Source organism: Egretta garzetta, unplaced genomic scaffold, assembly GCF_000687185.1.
Source record: "Egretta garzetta isolate BGI_Z169 unplaced genomic scaffold, ASM68718v1 scaffold471, whole genome shotgun sequence".
NCBI lineage: Eukaryota > Metazoa > Chordata > Aves > Pelecaniformes > Ardeidae > Egretta > Egretta garzetta.
In genome coordinates this window covers 997,807-1,017,022 of record NW_009258629.1, presented here as the reverse complement: position 1 = coordinate 1,017,022, position 19,216 = coordinate 997,807, and the positions used below count along the sequence as shown (strand labels likewise).

The following is a 19,216-nucleotide window of genomic DNA, read 5'->3' as shown; positions in this document are numbered from 1 at the left end:
TCAGATAACACTCCACAAAGGTTGGAGATGTGTATTTGGAAGCAATCTAGACTCAAATATCCACCTTTGAAAGCAATCTATACAAATTTTAAAACTGTCCTTGAACATGAATATAGAAAAAAGAGGCTGCAAGTGTGAATAGGAAGCAAAAGTTTAAGTGTGTAACTGAGGTCCCACGAAGACCCAAAGGAAAAAAGATTCAGATCCAATTAGAGAACTAGTCAGGCAGGTAAATACACCCAAATTCAGTAATTATGGTATGGGAAAAGATAATTAACAAAAGAAAGGTCTGAGCCTGAAATCAAGCTTCAGACATTGTGTAAGCAGCAAGAGTAAATATTTCTATTGTGGTCTCTAAGAGAGTATTATTATTTGGAATGCCACTGAGACATGATCAAGTTCTTACAGAAGCAAGAGATCAAGGAAAGGCTTTTGATGAAAGCATTACATTTCAATAGATAAAAGCAAGAAGTATCAAACATCAGTTAAAAAAAAATCATTGAAAGTAGGAGTAGGCATAGAATTTAATCCTAAAATCGTGATGGCAGAGTTATTTGAGAGTTGTGCCACCTAGGCTGTCTCGTTTACACAAGCTGTATTTTAACATCTGGTACCAGCAACACTAAGAGACCAGAAGGCTCCTCCTCATCAGAGACATTAAGAACAACTTGGATATGGATCAGATTGGGGCATTTATCTAACTATAATTAGCTTAAGTTTTTAGTCAAACGAGTTACTTGACTGAGTGATTCATAACAAACACTGACTGTGTAACTAGCAACTGTTTGCTCCTACCCTACACGTGCAGTAGAGAAATTTCTGGAACTACAGCCTTTGCATATGTTTGCACAAACCTTTTCTTCCACAGAGTAATTCTTCACACTACAGATCAAGACTAATGCAGCTAGTAAGGCTACACTGTAAGAGTCCAACTCAAGTGAGTTGTCCAAAATCATTTCAGAAATACTGAACACTTTGAAGAGGCACAACTAAGATAAGGGACACAGTTACAGTCAAAAGAGTTTCAGTGGCATTAGTCTAGATATATACTGCTAAACACAATTTTATACTCAGACAAAGTTCTGAAATGCCGAGATTTAAAATTACGTTTCCAGACTTACCTTGTGGGTATGAAATGACGTAGGGACTCTTTCTCCTTGAAAACCAAAAGCAATTTCTTCCAATTAGAGACTGACTGCTTTACCAATTCATATTGACTTCCATAACTGTACCAAACAAAGTTGCTCAGTACATTAATGAACAGAAGTCAAGCACTAAGATTTGTAACTTACATCTGAAAGCACTTTAACTAGAGATTGTGCAAGATGGCCATCTGTATTGTTATCAAAGAAGCAAACTGCTTTGCCCGTATTTCCACAACGACCAGTTCGTCCAATTCGGTGTACATACTCTTCAATGGTGAAAGGAAGATCAAAATTAATAACGTGTTGAACGTTTTCAATATCCAGACCTCTTGCTGCCACTGAAGTTGCCACAAGAACTGGACATCTTCCAGAACGAAAATCCTGAAGAGCTACTTCTCTCTCTCTCTGTTCTCTATCTCTGCGAAGAAAGAATGGTTAGAATGGATGTCTCAAAAAATCTGCAGTATTATTTAAGCTACAAGGTCATGATTCATGAACAGAAGTAGTTCTCAGGGGCAGGGAGGAGGGACCAACAAAACTCCAAACCATACACACACTAAAAAACCAAAACCAAAGAGAACAACAACCCACAGGCTACGAGTTAAGGTTTTCTGAATTTTAACTGATTAGCAGTAAGACATGGCAACTATTTTAACCTACGCCTCTAGAGAAACTCTTTTTTTAGAAGAACCAGAGCTAGTCATGTATCCAACTCACTGCCTCCCTAAGAATATCCACTTGTTTAACTGATTGTTTCTTCATGCCATAATTAAAAGTGCTCTTACTACTGCTTTGTAGCAGGGAGCCAGAACAGCAAAGATTAAGTCTACCTAAACTCCTGCATAGGCCATTTTTTAGATGCACTAGCAAGTGTGGCCACCCTATAGTGCAGAACTTGCCTTTTGTTTATCATAATGAGAAAACTACATTTGCTCCAGGGTTTCCATTTTTAAAGAATATTTACATATTATCCAGTACTTAAATACAGTAGATCAGAATTTAACTCATGTTCTTTGTTGTCCAAATCAGAGAGCAAATTAGAAAGCTAAGAAACAGTGCTCTTTTGAATCTAACACGGGACATTTAGTGAAGTCTGGTATGACCACTGTTCCAGAGAAGAGCAACTATCCTAACTAACTTAACTCGAAAAACTCAAGTGAATCAGAAATCAGTAACATTCATGAGAGTTTAGCAGCTTCCATGGAACCAGCTGCTCTCTTTGTAAATATACCTTGTAAGTGTAACAATACTCCAGAAATGTGTTAAAAACCCCCTCCCACACAGGAGAGGTCGTGGGACAGCAATTCAGGTTAGTCAAGAACAGAAGGCCAGATCTTCTCAAAATGACCCTTAACACACCTGTAAAACTGATAGGGCAAAGGATACACACAAACATGTTGTATCTGTGTACTGAGATAATTCCAACCCGTCTATAACCTTGATATTCTGATGTCTGTCAGAACACTGCGCAAAACATAATTTTATTGGCAGGAATTCAAGTCCCTTCCTCCTACTACAAGATGAAAAGTATTGCAAAATTACATTTTTGATGTGCTACATTTCACTGTGAGTCTTAAGATTCAGTTTGTTCTATATTTTCACATATAAACAAACACCACAAAACTACATTCCAGCTCAATTACATGAAAGGCAGACCATTTTTTAGGTGGGTTCAGACCTGGACTTAGCAACTATTTCACCTTGTTTCTCAGCATTTGTTGGTATGCAACACTAATGAGTAGACTACAAACACAAGTAAGAAGCATCTTCTCTTTAGAGCAATCTCTGTACAAATGCTACATCCATGAACACATCAAGGAGGCAGAAATGACAGCATTAGAAATCTCTGTGGTGTATGACTTGACTTACCTTGTCACTTTGAGGATGCTTGTAAGGCAGAGTGGAAAGCCTACAACTGCCACTTGAATTTACAAACACCATGTCACCAGTAACAACAAAAGGTCTGGTTTTGGTCACACAAATGACAACAAAAACTACATACAAACAACAACTGATTCTACTGAATTTACTATATACTAAGGTTTTCTTTCTAGCAGTAGGCAAAAGATTCTTCAGTTCATATACAGCATTGGAAATGTGGTCAACCAGAAAGTTGTATATTCAGTAAATGCTGTGAGAACTGGCCTTCAGAAACACTGCATTCTCAATTGGGCAGAGCTGCTGAGGATTACAAGGCTATCTGAAACAATGCAAGTTAAGTCACACAGATATGGCCAAATATGGAATCTCAATTAAAAGCTTCTCACACGATACAGTATTAAGTGATTTTTCACTTAATACTATTACCCAGCTTTCTCTTTAAAAAATACTTACCCATGGATGCTAGTGGCTGGTATTTTTTCTTGACAAAGAAAGGCTGCAATATAGTCTGCTTTTTTCTTTTTGTCCACAAACACCATGGTTCGTTCATGACCTATGTTAAATAAGGGTTCAGTTCAACTGCAGTTTGAAACCTGATGCATTTTCACTATTCACAGTTGCAGTTACTTATATAAAACACCTAGTATTAGAAGAGGTTTTGAATAAAGTCTTTAAGGTATGATTGTAATTTCTTGTCTGTGTTGAACTAACTAAATTAACCCTTCAATCCATCAATTTCTAGATCAACACAGAAACAGAGGTGAAGACTAGTACACTGTTTTTCTCCTCAAAGGAGGAAACTAATGTTCTCTGCGATAAGAATGCACTCCCTTTCTACAGCATGTGGCTAAATGAAGCACACCATTCTGAGCACTGAAGAGGAAGGTACACAGACCATTTTTTAATTCTAAACTCCCTTCCAGTTTTCAGCGTTAAAGCTTAAAAATACATTCAGAGCAAAAATGGAGAAATGCCAGCCATTAACAAAATACAGGCCCAAACATTTACATAAGAACTTTAATATACCTATGATCTGGAGATGATACCCCCAGATGCTGAAGTGTTTGTTGTAATTGACCATATAAAGAAATGAGCAGACAAGCTTCCCAGGTGGTTAGAAATGAGACCTTGACAAATACCCATAACACAAATATGCCTAAAAACCAATAGCTCTCTGAGGTCTGCTTCAAGCTTCAATCAGTAGTCTTATAAAGTGTGTAACGCATGTAATAAAATGCAACCATGACCTGATCAACAACAACAGCACACGTTTAAAACCAAGCAATTTTGTTCTTCCCTGGAAAACAATTAGCTATAAGGAAAGTTACCTATGCTTTGTAGAATTTCTATCAGTTTATCCCTCTTGGAGTACTGAGGAACCTGAAGAATATTCTGCTGAACATCACTGCAAGCTCCACCCACGTGTCCAACAACAACAAATAAATAATCAGTTTTCAAAAATTCACCAGCCAGCCTTGAAAAGAAACAAAATTGAGCAACATGAAGTCTATTATGTAGCTTATTTTTGTGTTAAGATCAAATAACTTATGTTCAAGCAACCCTCACAACAAATACTTGTATCATTCCTCACAAGGCAGAGAATATAAGTAGTCACATACGTATTTTTAAAAAGCTAAGAGTCTGTATTGTTTTCTAGACAGCTGTACAAAAAAACCTGATCAATAAGAAGCACAGAGACTAATTACATCACTGCAGCTTTTAATAATGCAAACACAGCATTTTCTAGACATCTCAGAAAGAGTTCCACATATACTTCTAAAGAAATGGGTTACTGACAGATACACTCACAGAATTGTTCTCGAGGCACCATTTCATCACTAGCTGGAGGGATAGGGGAGAATCCTACACAGGCCAGGATTCCAAACAGGCCTCCAAGAGACACCATAATCCTTTTTGACTGCTCAACAAAAGCAGTGCTTAAAAACACAGATCTTATTACATGGCCTTTATTTACCAGTTACCATAGGCAAAAGTCAAGTTTTGCTGACAGCATTCCTCTTCAGTTATCCCTTATATAGGCGATCTTATCCAAGACATCAAACTCACCAAAATAGGTAATATCCTTAGAATGCCCCATAATACTCAGAGTTTTACTAGACTCTGTTAACTTATCCATATACAAGCATGTTTCACGTCCTGTGTACACACAGCAGCTTCCACTGAAGTAAAATTCAGATGGTAAACAAGTCAAGCTTTAACTGAAAACAGGCAATCATAGAATCATAGAATCATTTAGGTTGGAAAGGACCTTTAAGATCAAGTCCAACCGTTAACCTAACACTGCCATCCCACCACTAAACCAGGTCCCTAAGCACCTCATCTACCCATTTTTTAAATACCTCCAGCGGTGGGGACTCGACTACTTCCCTGGGCAGCCCATTCCTGTGCTTGACCATCCTTTCTGTGAAAAAATTTTTCCTAATGTCCAAACTAAACCTGCCCTGTCCGAACTTGAGGCCATTTCCCCTCATCCTATTGCCTGTTACCAAGGAGAAGAGACCAACACCCACCTCACTACAGCCTCCTGTCAGGTAGTTGTAGAGGGTGATAAGGTCTCCCCTCAGCCTCCTCTTCTCCAGACTAAACAAACCCAGTTCCCTCAGCCACTCCTCAGAAGACTTGTGCTCCAGACCCCTCACCAGCTTGGTTGCTCTCCTCTGCTCCAGCAACGCAACATCTTTCTTGTAGTGAGGGGCCCAAAACTGAACACAGTATTCGAGGTGCAGCCTCACCAATGCTGAGTACAAGGGCAGGATCACTTCCCTACTCCTGCTGGCCACACTATTCCTGACACAAGCCAGGATGCCATTGGCCTTCTTGGCCACCTGGGCGCACTGCTGGCTCATATTCAGCCAGCTGTCAACCAGTACCCCCCCTCGTCTTTTTCTGCCACACAGCTTTCCAGTCACTCTTCCCCAAGCCTGTAGCGTTGCATGGGGTTGTTGTGACCCAAGTGCAGGACCCGGCACTTGGCCTCGTTGAATCCCATACAGTTGGCCTCGGCCTACCCATCCAGCCTGCCCAGGTCCCTTTACAGAGTGCTCCTCTCCTCAAGCAGATCGACACTCCCACCCAGTTTGGTGTAATCTGCAAACTTACTGAGGGTACACTCAATCCCCTTGTCCAGGTCATTGATAAAGACATAAAATAAGACCAGCCCTAGAACTGGGCCCTGGGGGACACCGCTTGTGATTGGCCACCAACTGGATTTAACTCCATTGACCACAACTTTCTGGGCTCGGCCATCCAGCCAGTTTTTTACCCAGTCAAGAGTACGCCTGTCTAAGCCATGAACCACCAGCTTCTCTAGGAGAATGCTGTGGGAAACTGTGTGAAAGGCTTTACTGAAGTCCAGGTAGACAACATCCACAGCCTCTCCCTCATCTACCAGGTGGGTCACCTGGTCATAAAAGGAAATCAGGTTGGTCAGGCAGGACCTGCCTTTCATGAACCCATGCTGGCTGAGCCTGAGCACCTCACTGTCCTCCATATGACTGGTGAGCACACTCAAGTAGTGAGCACTCTCAAGTTTTCGGACAAATTCCTAAAAAGGAGGAAAGTCTTAAAAACGCTAAAGGATTGCCCTAAAGACTAGAACCTCCCACCTAAATTACAGGTGTAATTGCCACTGAAAAGGTGTTTTTCACAGCAAATCAACAAGCTACTAGATATTTAAAGGTGTCCAGTCTTAAAATTTGACTGATTTAAGATCTCTCAGAGACAAGGTTCTAAATTGAAAGTAAAGGGCAATTTTAAACTCTCTGAAAACAAAACAAAAAAGATGAAGGGAGAGAAGAAAGAAAAGACCTTTTAATGGGAGATGTAAAGCCTCGAGTGCTAAGCTGAAGTTCACCAGTCAGCTAGGAAATGCATGGTTCTCGCATCTCAAGTGCACAGGAAGAGCCTTGATGATCTTAAAGGTTGAACACCTTGAAGCCTTGAGCAAAGGTTTATGTAACAGCAGAGACCCAAATTCAGGTACAAAACTGAACAGCATGTTAAAACTAAATCTGATTACACTCACTGAACATAAGTGCGGGAGAGCTAGAACCCACCAGGGTCAAAGAAAGCACATTGTCCTATGCTACCAAAGTAGTTAAACTGCCTATCGTTGTTTCGATAGCAGAGTATGGGAAAACATTAGCCTTCCTGACTCCAAAATCAGAAAGGCAGTAAATCCAGGAAGAAACTGACAAGAAGGGTTTTCACTCTTCAGGCATTCCACCTTCAAAGGGTTACAGAATATTATTATACACTTCCAAACCATGATCCAAACACTCAAGTTTAAGTCTTCTACCAGCACTTAGAAATCCTGCAAGCCTCACAGCAGAAAGGTAGAACTGGGTTTTTTTCATTAAACAGAAGCAGCCAGTAAACGTTCTACACAGCTGAAGGGATCTCCTCCTTTCAGATGCTGGTAGTTACAGTATTCTTTACTCATCCCTCAGCATGAAGCAAAAACACATAGCAAGAGCATTAGTGAAGACACAGTGACAAAGACAACAGATCTAGAGACCAAGGGATCAAGATTCCTCTCTCAACCCCAAAACCTGAGCCAATCAGAACACACTGTGCATCTTAAAGGGACATACCATTGATCTGTTCCCAGGATGCAGTGCAAAGTGAGACCACATTCCCACACAAACAGTAAAGACATGGAATGAACATGCACCACACTCAAATACAGTATCATTTGAACAGTTGATTCCCAGCTGTGGCAACAAGGCTGTTATTAGCACTACAAATCTTCTTTCAATAGAAAAAAACTCTATGAAGAAAGCTTTGAGTGAGGAATCAAAGCCACAAGAGGTGACTTAAGACTGAGTTTAAAGTGAATTCAACCCTACTTAAAGAAAGGTGAGTCCTCCTCAACAGCTGTTAGTATTAACTGATTGAATGGGAGAAAGCAGCCCATTCCCTCTTTCATTCAGGACAATCACCTACTGAGGGTGTTTTCTCCCTGCCTCCAAGATGATCTTTCAGGCTTTTTGAAGGCCAGAAGAAAGTGGTGAGGATCTGACTCACTGAAGTACCAACATACTTCACTGCAATGTTCTGATCAGTTTACATGCTCTCAAACTGTAATATCCTTACTCATATTTTTAGTGATACTGTCACAACAATATCCCTACCACAGTAAGCCACACAAATTATTCAACTGCTCAAACTGAAGTTTAGACTCGTCCGATTTTAGAACGAGTATTCAGATGCCTGTCTCTTCAAAAGTGGAAATATTGAGTAATTTCATCCACCTACAGGGAATGGGGTGTTTTGTTCTGTTACTCCCAAGCTCAGCAACCCCATTACCATCTGTTGAAGACTCTTCTCCCAGAGTCTGGGAAGTGGAACTTTAGGAGTAGTAAGTAGTAGAGCTGTAAGACATATCCTAAACCCATCTGTGGAAGCTTTAAAATTACTGAAAACAAATTACACTTACACATGTAAATAGGAAGTGTGTATCAGAAAGGCTGGCGAGTTGAGCAATAATTGGGATGTCTGGTTATATTACGTCCTGATGCCAAAGGCAGCACTACCAGTGCTGCTTGTTAAACAGCAAGGCCACTGTTTTTGAGCTTACACAGATGTGGTAGGGGAGGGACAAGAAACAAGCAGGAGCACAATGAGGACTTTTGCAGAAGTGGAATTTAAAAGCCTTCAGACAAACTTCATAAGTTGCTTTAGAGTCTCCACCTAAATTAAGCAGTTAATATATGCAAGTTACTAGTTCTGCTACCTAAAAAAAGGGAAGTCTTCAGCATGAAACGTTAACATCATAGCTTTTCAGTATCTTCTAGCAAGATAGTAAGCTTTTAAACATAAGGAGTGCTCTTAACAACTCTTCAGACATTTACCTCTATACCAGTACATCTTCAGATAGATTTCCATTTTTACTTCACTCACCTCTGAACTTCTTCAGGGAAAGTGGCACTGAACATTAGTGTTTGACGTTTGTCTTTTGGTGGCATGCTTGGATAAGAAATCAGCTTCTTCATGTCTAATCCAAAACCCATATCAAGCATGCGGTCAGCTTCATCCAGCACCAAATACTTCACATTGTGCAAACCAATCTGCAATTATTTCAAGTGAAAGAAAAACTGTTACTGGTTCACTGACAGTATACACTTACAGAATGTCCTAATTTCCAAAATTCACCTTCTACTTATTTATTTCTAGTACAAGTTAATTATTCACAAATAAAAGCCTACGTGCATTAAGTTTTATTTGCATCTCAACCTCTCTAACTTTATAATCTGCACCAATTCTAATACTATGCATATGCTGAAGTGCTTCAGAACTTGGTTCAGCAATGTAAACCAAGATAGAGCCTACAGATTTACTATTATTCAGCACATCTATTTTGAAATTATGAGAGAACCTTTGTAAAACTCAAGACATATAACCCTCACACATTCTCAAAAAATTCCTTGTTCTGAAAGGACATTACAAGGAAATTACAACTTCACTGTTGCTGGCCAAGACTGTCATTTTGACTAGAAGCCTGACAACCACAGAAAGCCAATCTCCAGTTTAGTAGAAAGAAGTGTTTTTCCAGACTTCATTTGTCCAGTGCAACATCACTGACCCACCATTATAATACATAGCACTTTCAATTTGAACTTATAATGGCTGGAAAAATAAAAATTCAAACACAATACTACACCTGGAGTTTTTTGTATTTTGAATAAAATAGTATTAAAACATTAAAAGAATTAATATTAGTATAGTTCCAGACAAATAAAAGATACTGTAGCAAAACAAACAGGACATCAAGTGAAAAATCCGCTATGGAATTTTCCGTAAGAACTAAGAGGTGGTGTTCCATGTATTTAAACTATAAAATTTAACTGCCAAGAACATTGCAGCCAGTTTGATTTAGACTGGTATTTTCCAGTGGGCCCTGAAAGGGATTGAAGAGATCGCGACTTCCACTACTCTTTCAAAAACCTCATGCTATTTAGACACTTCAAGAAAAGCTTGTTTCTATTTTAAGTAAGTGCCTGTACAAAGGCAGCATACTGACTGGTTTTCATGGCTCTATCTTTGCTTCTATTGAATCTGAACAATGAAAACCAGTATGCAAAATACTAAAGAGTGTTTAGGGAATTCAGATTAAGTTTTAAGATCCTACCTTCTCTTTTCCAATGATGTCTAGAAGCCTTCCTGGGGTGGCACATAGTATATTACAGCCTTGCATTACCTGGCGGATTGAATGGCCTGTTTGTGTACCTCCATAGATCACAACAGGCCTTATACAAGTTCTATTACATAGAAAAAAAAATGGATTAATTACCTAAGTATGCAAACAGTATTGTTTCATGACAATACGTAAAAAGTCATCAGATCTACCATAAACCATCTTAGAGTGGTTCAACTCCTTCATACAGCACAGCTTATAAGACCAGAAACTCACTCACTGAAAGCTCAAAGTACCCATTCATACTACATAATAGAGGCTGCATAGGTGGCTTACGACAGTAAATCAGGTAAGCCTAGTAAATTTTTACCAGGTTCAGTTGGAACTTTTAAGAAAGCTTTAGTCGAGAACCGAAACAGGCTGGACTTACAACATTTCAACATTTATCCACCATCAATTAATATAGATGTTTGATATTCCTATTTGTGAACTAAACGAAAAAGCTTAAGAATGTAATGAAACTGAACTGAGCAATAATGCATGCAGTTCTTTAGAGACAACAGATTCACACCCTGATATTGTTTAACTGCCCCCCAAATGCAGGTTATTTTGCTTTTACTGCAGGGCAGCAGTACCAGAAACTTTCTAAATTCAAAATCTGTTTTACTGAGAAGTAATCTGCACCTAGTTTAAAACAGCGTAATTAGAAGAACTAGCTACACTTAGAACAGGCTTAGAGATTAAGAAGCTAATATTAATAACATGCTTAGTAAGTAGATACGCAAACACACTGGTACTTCCCAAAGGCAGGCAGCCTCCAAGCATGTTTGCTTGAATGAGTAAAAGCAAGTCTAATTTAGCTCACCAGATTTTGCACTGACGATGTTCCATGCCACCTCCCAACAGTAACAAGACATTACAGACAATAGATTTAATTCTCTTCTTGTGCACTGATGAAACCTATCACTTAGCATTAGAAAGATCACTGGCAAACTACTACAAATGTACTCATGCAACAACATCGAAGAGCTCAATGACAAGTTTAGACCTTTTGTTCTGTTTTGAAGAAGCAGAGCTAAAAGAGCTTGCTTGAACTGTGCAGTTTCTGTCTGAGACCAGAAACACTGGGAAGTACAGTTATGAGAAACCATCACTGAAAGTTAACTAAAAGCCCCTAAAACCTCTTTTTGTCAACTTGAAATAAAAGCAAGTATAAATTACATAAGGCAAGCTAAATTTAAGTTGCTTCTTTTAAAAAACTTCATTTTTCTCATCAGTAAAGATGTGACACAAGTTTACTACTTATCTCTTCTTTAAGCCTCCCCCCACCATCAGAAAGATTAGTTTAAATCCCTAGCCATACAGTAAGAAACCCGCTAGCCAGCACTACTGTCTAAATTCAACTGTTTGTAGTGATTTGATTGGCACAGAAAATGTTTTGAAAATATTAATGAAAAAAAATAAAACACTGCTGATTCAGACAAAGTAAAAATGAACAGGCAACAGTGCAAAAGCTTACCCATAGACAAATTTCCTTGCTTCTAGGAAGATCTGATTTATCAGTTCTCTAGTTGGGGCAACAATAATACATTCTGGTTCTTGCTGCTCTTTAAATCTACTGGCAGTTACACCATCTCTCATCATGTGGGCCACAATTGGTAGAAGAAAAGCTGCCTGAAAAAAAGCATCAGTATTTATGCTGTTTAGTCTTAAAGCTTTCATCAGTCATACTAAAAGCTGCATATCAATCTTAAAGCTACAATGATACAGAGCATTATCAACTTCAAGGAAATCAGACTGCAAAAGGATTGATCTGAATGCGCTACAGAACATTTAAGCTTATTTCTCCTTGTTTAAGGAGCATGAAAGTATTTCTCTGGACCCTAAGAGTCTAGTAATACAGGAATGTAGTCATGCACCAGCTAACTTCTGGGTTCTTCAGGCAGTTCTACACATCATGCTGACATACATTGATAATTAATGTACCCCAAGATCAAAACCCCTCCTTAACACTTACTTACAAGCTTTAAATTATCAGTACATTTGTAAGGTAACCACGTATCATAATTTTCCACACTAATGCAACAGCAGATCAGTTTGCAACACAGCTGCACCAGCACCCTTACTTCCATGTAAGACTAGTTACCCCCAAGATAACTGGCAGTCCCAAAGCATTCAGAATATTACAGCATAACCTTTGGATATTTCCCCCTCTGCAAACAGAAGAGGTTTTTCAAAATAAGTAATTAATAAGCTACATAAAAAAGCTACAATTCCACACTATACTGAATAGCAAAAATCTATATTTAATAACCAAATATTCTCATACAGAGCTGTCAGTGGTCAGATTTATGTACATCACACAGTTCAACAAGTTGAAACAACTGCCAACTTAGTATCAACTCTCAGCACGGTTCCAGGATTAATACTGAATCACCTAAAACCAGGTCTGGTGCAGATCACACTTGATCGAACTAAGGATGACAAACCAGCTCACTACACTGTTACAATATGGCGTAAGTTTAAAAAAAAAAAACCAAAAACCAAAAAACACAAACCAAAATACACATACCAACAACACACAAAACACAAAGAAACCACAACTTTCAACTGCTGAGGTGTTTGTTTTTCCCCCTCATCAGCAGTTTCTACGACTGCCTATACTTCTGAATCTGTACCTGTAGCCCTGAAGACTGGCTTGCTGTATCCGTACACTAATTCACTAAAATTAAAAAGAAATTCAGCCCACAAATACGACAACCCATCCATCACTCATATCTGTGCTTAATACTAAACCTGCAATTGCAGTGCAAGTCAAATCATTAGACAACAAGCTGTGAAGCACCTGGCACATGTAAGACCGAGGCATCCACCTAGAAGTTCAGTCACACACTTCCAATAGTATGAATACTACACAAAATGCTTACAGTTTTTCCCGATCCTGTCTGGGCACATGCCATTAAATCCCGTCCTGCCAGTACAGTAGGAATGCTGTACTTCTGCACTGGAGTCAGTTTAGAGTATCCAGCTTTAGCAATGTTCATGTTTAAAGTCTGACAGAGGTTAGCTTCTTCAAAAGACTGTAAGAGAAAAAAAATTATTAACAGTACATAACCACAGAAGTTAAAGTTTAAAAAGTAAAATGCTTACCATAGGATACAGACACCCAAACACTAAAAAGTATTAACTTTTGAGGAGGTGTCACCAGTCATCTAGATTGCCAAGGTTCCTGCAGGTAAAAGCCCCAAAGGTTTCTAATCTCTCATGCCATTCAACTAAAGCTGTCTGTAGGACACTGAAGGCCTTCAGCTGGTCTTAGCTTTGAGAGAACACTGCTTAGAAGCCATACATCTGGTTTCAAGGAGGTAAACTCACATCATGGCATGCTATGAAAACAAACCAAAATTCTTCATTCCACGTAGGAGATACATACTTGAGTCTCTGTGCTAAAACTAATACAGGTAGTTAAAGCAACATCCCTATCCAGGACCAAAAAGCATCATACATGACAAAATCAGTTTAACTTCATTGAGAAAACCTTTCAGGAATACAGATGGGGGAAAAAAAAGCTCTGCATCTCCTCTTTCCACACAGGTGCTACTACCCTCTCTGCCCTTCTTCCTCATTCTCTTCCCTAAAAAGAGCTGGTATGGAGTAGAAGCAAAGTTAAACAATAAACAGCAGCCACAGAAAACAGGGCTAGAAATTACTTCAAAAACAAAGTGCTCTCTGCCCAAATGAAAACTATTCTGACAGGTGTTCATTTACACTGTTAAAGATCCCCCAGTAACAGACTACAACAAAATGACTCCACCAGCCTTCCCAGAGACTGCTGCCAAAGACCCCTTTCTTTCAAGATCTAAACTGGTATTTTTCTCTGATTTAATGACTGTACTTCCTGTTCATCCAATATTACTTTCTCTGGGCCATTTCTGTAGTTTGTCAATGTCATTTTGAATTAGAATTTTTATCTTTCAAATGGAAGCTTCTCCTTTGAACATAGTACTGTCTGCAAGATTCAAAATCTTTATTAATACTTCCATTAGCAGTAAATATTAGACTGCAAAGGTATGGCATACATGCTTACAGAATCACACTCAACATAAATGCTGAGATTAGTGAGTTCACTAACCAGTAATGGTGCTGGAGGATCAAGTCCTGACACTTCGACAACATTTTCATCATACTTGTCAAAATTAATTCCTGTCTGATAACGTGCAAAGATGGCTTCTTCATTATCAGGTGGAGGAGGTGGCACATAAGTCACCTTTGGACCTTAAGAACACAACCATTCAAGTTTATGAACAATACAAAGAAAAAACCAAACTATTTTAAGTATGGAGCTATTGAAGTTCAGTTCAGTGGGACGTCATTTAGACATTTAGTTTTATACTACTAGACCTAGAAGTCAATTACAAATAAAGTCAGACTTTTGTAAAGCATTCTTGTCTCACATTTGCTCAAGGACCTTACGTTGAAGAGCTACTCACAAAAATTAAGCTCTACTTTACCACCATGCAAAAACCAATTCTACCATAAACTCATTGCACTATAAATTATCCTATTCAATTACAATCATTTATTAATACACAAGGATAAAACTAATCTGTTCATAGCAGTACATTCATAGTTCTGTACTCCTTAAGGCATTTTTCAAGCTAATGAACTCAGAGGTATAAAAGTAATTATTTGATGCTAATAGAAGGTTAGTAGTAGAAGCCATCTCACAGGGACCTCAAATGAGGAAGGATCAGGAACAAAAATTATTCATACAGAAGTCAGGAGTTGACTATTTGTCTTTTTGCATTTCAAGAGTAAGGCAAAATAAGGCTAAAGTAATTTGCAAAAAACACTGCAGGTAAGTAAACATTCTAATAGATTGTTCCAACTGACACTTTCAATACATGTCAAGAAGTCATTCATCGTATGTTTCAACCTTATCTCCTGCACATAACAATCATTAAATTCTATTTACTAACTTGCACTCATAAAACATTATCAAGCCTGTCTAATAGATTGTTCCAACTGACACTTTCAATACGTGTCAAGAAGTCATTATTCATCATATGTTTCAACCTTATCTCCTGCACATACCAATCATTAAATTCTATTTATTAACTTGCACTCATAAAACATTATCAAGCCTATTTTCCAGAAACAGCACCTCAGATGCTATAGCATCTGAAACTGATAAATCTGCTGTTCCTTTGTGGTTTCCTTTAGTGACTATCATCATCACTTCAATGCCTACACTACTGCCAATTAAGTTCTCTAGCACTTGTGTCAAGCAGATAAGCTTCACCATTAGAAAGAAAAAACAGCCAGCAACAGAAGAATTCTACAGCACTCCATCCCAAATACTTACATGTTTATTTAGGTGAGAACATCCACTGTGTTGCCCAGTGATTTGAATAAAGTTTAAACATACTGAGTTTAACAGTATTTGCCTTGGCAACTCATGTTACATGAATTGTTTTGAGATGGTTATGCATTTACCTTTATCACTACCTTCTTTTTTACCCAATTACTTCCAACAACTTTAAGAGAATGTTCCCTGAGTTAAAAGCAAATTAAAACTGGCATGTTACTTGTCAAGAAGCTACTCACCTCTTTCAGAACCTATTTCTTCATTACTTTCTTTGTAAGCTGCTGTTAAATAAAGCATTCCAAAGTTAATCACTTGTAGGAAAAAAAAAGAGCTCATTTGAGAGAAAATCTAAGTAAGAACCTTAATGGAAAATGCCTAAAGGCACTTGGAAAACTCAGTGGGTCCTGATACTGTTAATAGAATGAGTGGAAATATACAGGTAAGCAATGAAAGCTTAGTTACAAAAAGCCAGAAGACAAACGCCCCGCATTTGTGTTTTAAAGGGCAGAAAGAGAGGATGTCAGAACACTGAGCTTAGCAGGACCTCACAGTAACAAAATGAGGGAATTAAAACCCAGCATCTTACTGAAAGTCTTCACAAACCCGATCTGGTTCTTACTTGACTTGTATTAAGTCCCTGATCATCAAATTAAATGCAGTGATCCCAGATTGTGATATGACCATCACAAGATCTCTATATAAAGCAAGTTATATTTAAAGACAACCAAGAGGAATGAACCCTCCTAAATCCAGCATATGCTTTGCAAGGGCAAATATAGTTGTCTGTATTCACTTGAGACGAATGAGCAAAAAAAAAAAAGTATCTATAACAAGAAATTGAAATGCCATGGAAGTGTCAGTTTTGTTACTTTGTTTTGTTACCTCTTATGTGAGGTTTTTCCCCTAAAACTGATAAAATATTGTGAGTAATAAGAAATTCACACATGCTTATGGTTACAGCATCTTGGTTTTAAGAACCATTCAACTTTTCCACAAAATCAGGAGATGCTTGTTTTATGCTACATAACCAGCTTCTAAATAACTAAAGAGCCATAGCCATAAACTTCAGTATCATCACATTTTTCAAGAGTTCTGAGAGAAATTATACAAAAAGATAAAGCTATCCTGTTATTTCAACAGCCACACATTTATAACATCCACTTGATGACAGTTCTGACCTTGACATCCACATATTCTGTGTGTTGCTTTCATTATCACTTGAAAACACGAAGACATTTATGCTTAAGAGTGAGGAAGTACCACATTTTACATATGTAAAAACTGCATTAAGACTGAACTACTAACAGCAGCATTTCCAGAATCCATTTTAAGTCCTTACTCTTACCATACATAAAACAGAAAAAGCCTTAAACCTAACTGGTAGCCTCTAGCTACTCTGCAGGAAGTTGTGCTGCTCATCTCAACGAAGCATAAAAAACCCCTTTAGTGTAAGGCCCATCTGGAAAAGAAAGGAGGCTAGAAATGTAGGTAAGGGACACAAGAGTGAGTGAAGAGGAAAGACAACAACAAAAGCTCTTAACAGGTTCTCTACCCAAATGTGCAGCTCAAGCCATTCATAAAAATCATACCGTAAGACTGACAATTTTAACACTGGTATCACAGAAGTACAGTGACCCTGCAATGCCTCCTTCACCCTCCCTCATCTCCATTCTTCCTCACTGCAGCAGTGCAATCACAAAGTAATAGCATCAGGGCAGCGTATTAATCTGATTGTTCATTCTCAACAAGATTGAATTAACACCTCTAAACATCAATACCAGTTCTAAAGAGGCAGCCAGTAGTGTGACATGGGTCAGGAATGCTCTGTTCAGCAGCAATACTCTTAAGCAACTCTGTAAAACCAGAACTTCATCAAGATGGTGACAGAGAATCCAAGCAAAGGCGCAACATGCAGTGTGTGTAATCACTTTTAAACACTCATTTCTCCATCAGAAGATGTAATATCCTTACATCGTATCACCAATTGCAAAAAGCATAACTGGTTTAAGAAAAGCCAGCACAGCCCTATCTTCATTACCTCTACAAAATAGAGTGAAGTGACCACTATTCACCTATCAGTGCTTGTTCTGTTCTTTCACTAGATCCAGACACATTCTCTTACTATAAAAAGGACATACTTCCCACGCAACAAACTACTCTTTATGAAGAATCATCTTTCCACATGAACCTCTATACAGGCTAGTGCAACCGCTGCCTACCAATATCCATAACAGTCTTTATGGACTAATACTTTATACAATGGTCATGAAAAAGTAAGGAATTACTATCCTGCATTAAGGATGCAATTATGTCCTCTATGAGTAGAGGCATGTTGCCTCTAAAAAAAAACCAATTCTAAAGATGATTATTTGAACTAAAAATCTGAAAAGAACTTAATTTGAACTAAGTCAAACAGAAGCAAATCAACTGTTCTTTGGATATTAAGGAACGCTTCTGAAAATGCATACTAATCATTGCATCTTTTCTACAGCTAAAAATTCTTTTACAGGTACCACACAAAATGTTTTTTCCTTGAGAATATCAGCCATCCACTACACATTACACTAGTTTAATGGTATTTCTGATTTGAATTATAGGGCTTTTGTAAGCAATATATTACTGTGGTCTAGGTAGCACAATACATAGGTTACAAGCTACCGTAGCATCCATCAGTGGCAAAGGAAGATAGGACCATGAGGGAAAAATCCTTTGTAGACAGCAAAAAACAACATTAGAATAAAGTAATAAGGAAGACCTGCCCTCTCAAAGCTACAAACCTTACTTGTCAGCCTAGATAAACCTAAAACAATACTTCCCTTTATAGGCAGACATGGAAAAAGTCTGGAGTGACTATTTCAAAACTGAGCAAGTTCTTAAAGGATTGTTTTGAATTTTGGGGTTAGTGCCTCTGCTTCACTGTGCATTAACTGAGCCAGTAGCAGTAGGACCAAGAAAAAAAGATTACAGAAGACAACAGCTTTGAAAATCCGATTACTAAAATTCATCCAAGTTACAAACATGTCTTACGCATGCAAGCAAGCTATCTAGCATTTGCAGTAGGTTCTTAATTCAGGCAGGAAGAACAATCACAGTGACAGCATTCAGCAAATCTAAGAAGATACTGCATTGCCACAAATCAGCAATGAAGAAATCTGAAAGGTTCACCACCCTACTAAAAAGTCTCACCAGCACGACCTCCAAATGCTCCACTTCCTCTAGAGCCAGGGAGAATTCCAGACCGAGATCTGTCTGTTTGCTCATCTTTAATACCTGTAAGCAACATAGTGTAGTGGATGTAGTGTCTAAAATTAATAGAATACTATTATTCATTAGAAATACTATGCTTAAAGCTAATACTATTTACTCCAATAAACTCTACAGTGCAACAGCCCCAACAGATTCTTTATAACAAACTTCGCTGTATTATTCAGTTATACAATTTTTCAAAGATACCATCCATGTTCCAGAACACAGCTGAAGAACAAAAGCCATTTCATAGCTTTCACCTTTATACTTGTAGTTCACAAGGAGCAAGCAAACTCAGAAAGAATGGCCAAATGTACGTCCCACAAAAAAGTCAATATAAAAAAAAAAAACCCAACCAAAAAAACCTAACTTACTCTCACTTTGTCTGAAGCCACCAAGAAATCCTCCAAAACCTCTATT

At 38.3% G+C, this 19,216-nt stretch overlaps 1 protein-coding gene across 1 annotated transcript in view; it reads right to left on the bottom strand.

Moving 5' to 3' along the window:
* Positions 1-19,216, bottom strand: part of DDX4 (DEAD-box helicase 4) — a 31,182-nt gene that overhangs the window by 511 nt on the left and 11,455 nt on the right. The window contains exons 5-15 of the mRNA XM_035903722.1: positions 18,737-18,820; positions 15,790-15,861; positions 14,315-14,457; positions 13,110-13,262; positions 11,702-11,856; positions 10,177-10,306; positions 8,949-9,115; positions 4,355-4,500; positions 3,480-3,579; positions 1,293-1,563; positions 855-989 (exon numbers count right to left, since the gene is read on the bottom strand). Of these exons, the coding sequence (XP_035759615.1) occupies positions 855-989; positions 1,293-1,563; positions 3,480-3,579; positions 4,355-4,500; positions 8,949-9,115; positions 10,177-10,306; positions 11,702-11,856; positions 13,110-13,262; positions 14,315-14,457; positions 15,790-15,861; positions 18,737-18,820 (1,556 nt within the window). The remainder of the gene's footprint in view (positions 1-854; positions 990-1,292; positions 1,564-3,479; positions 3,580-4,354; positions 4,501-8,948; positions 9,116-10,176; positions 10,307-11,701; positions 11,857-13,109; positions 13,263-14,314; positions 14,458-15,789; positions 15,862-18,736; positions 18,821-19,216) is intronic.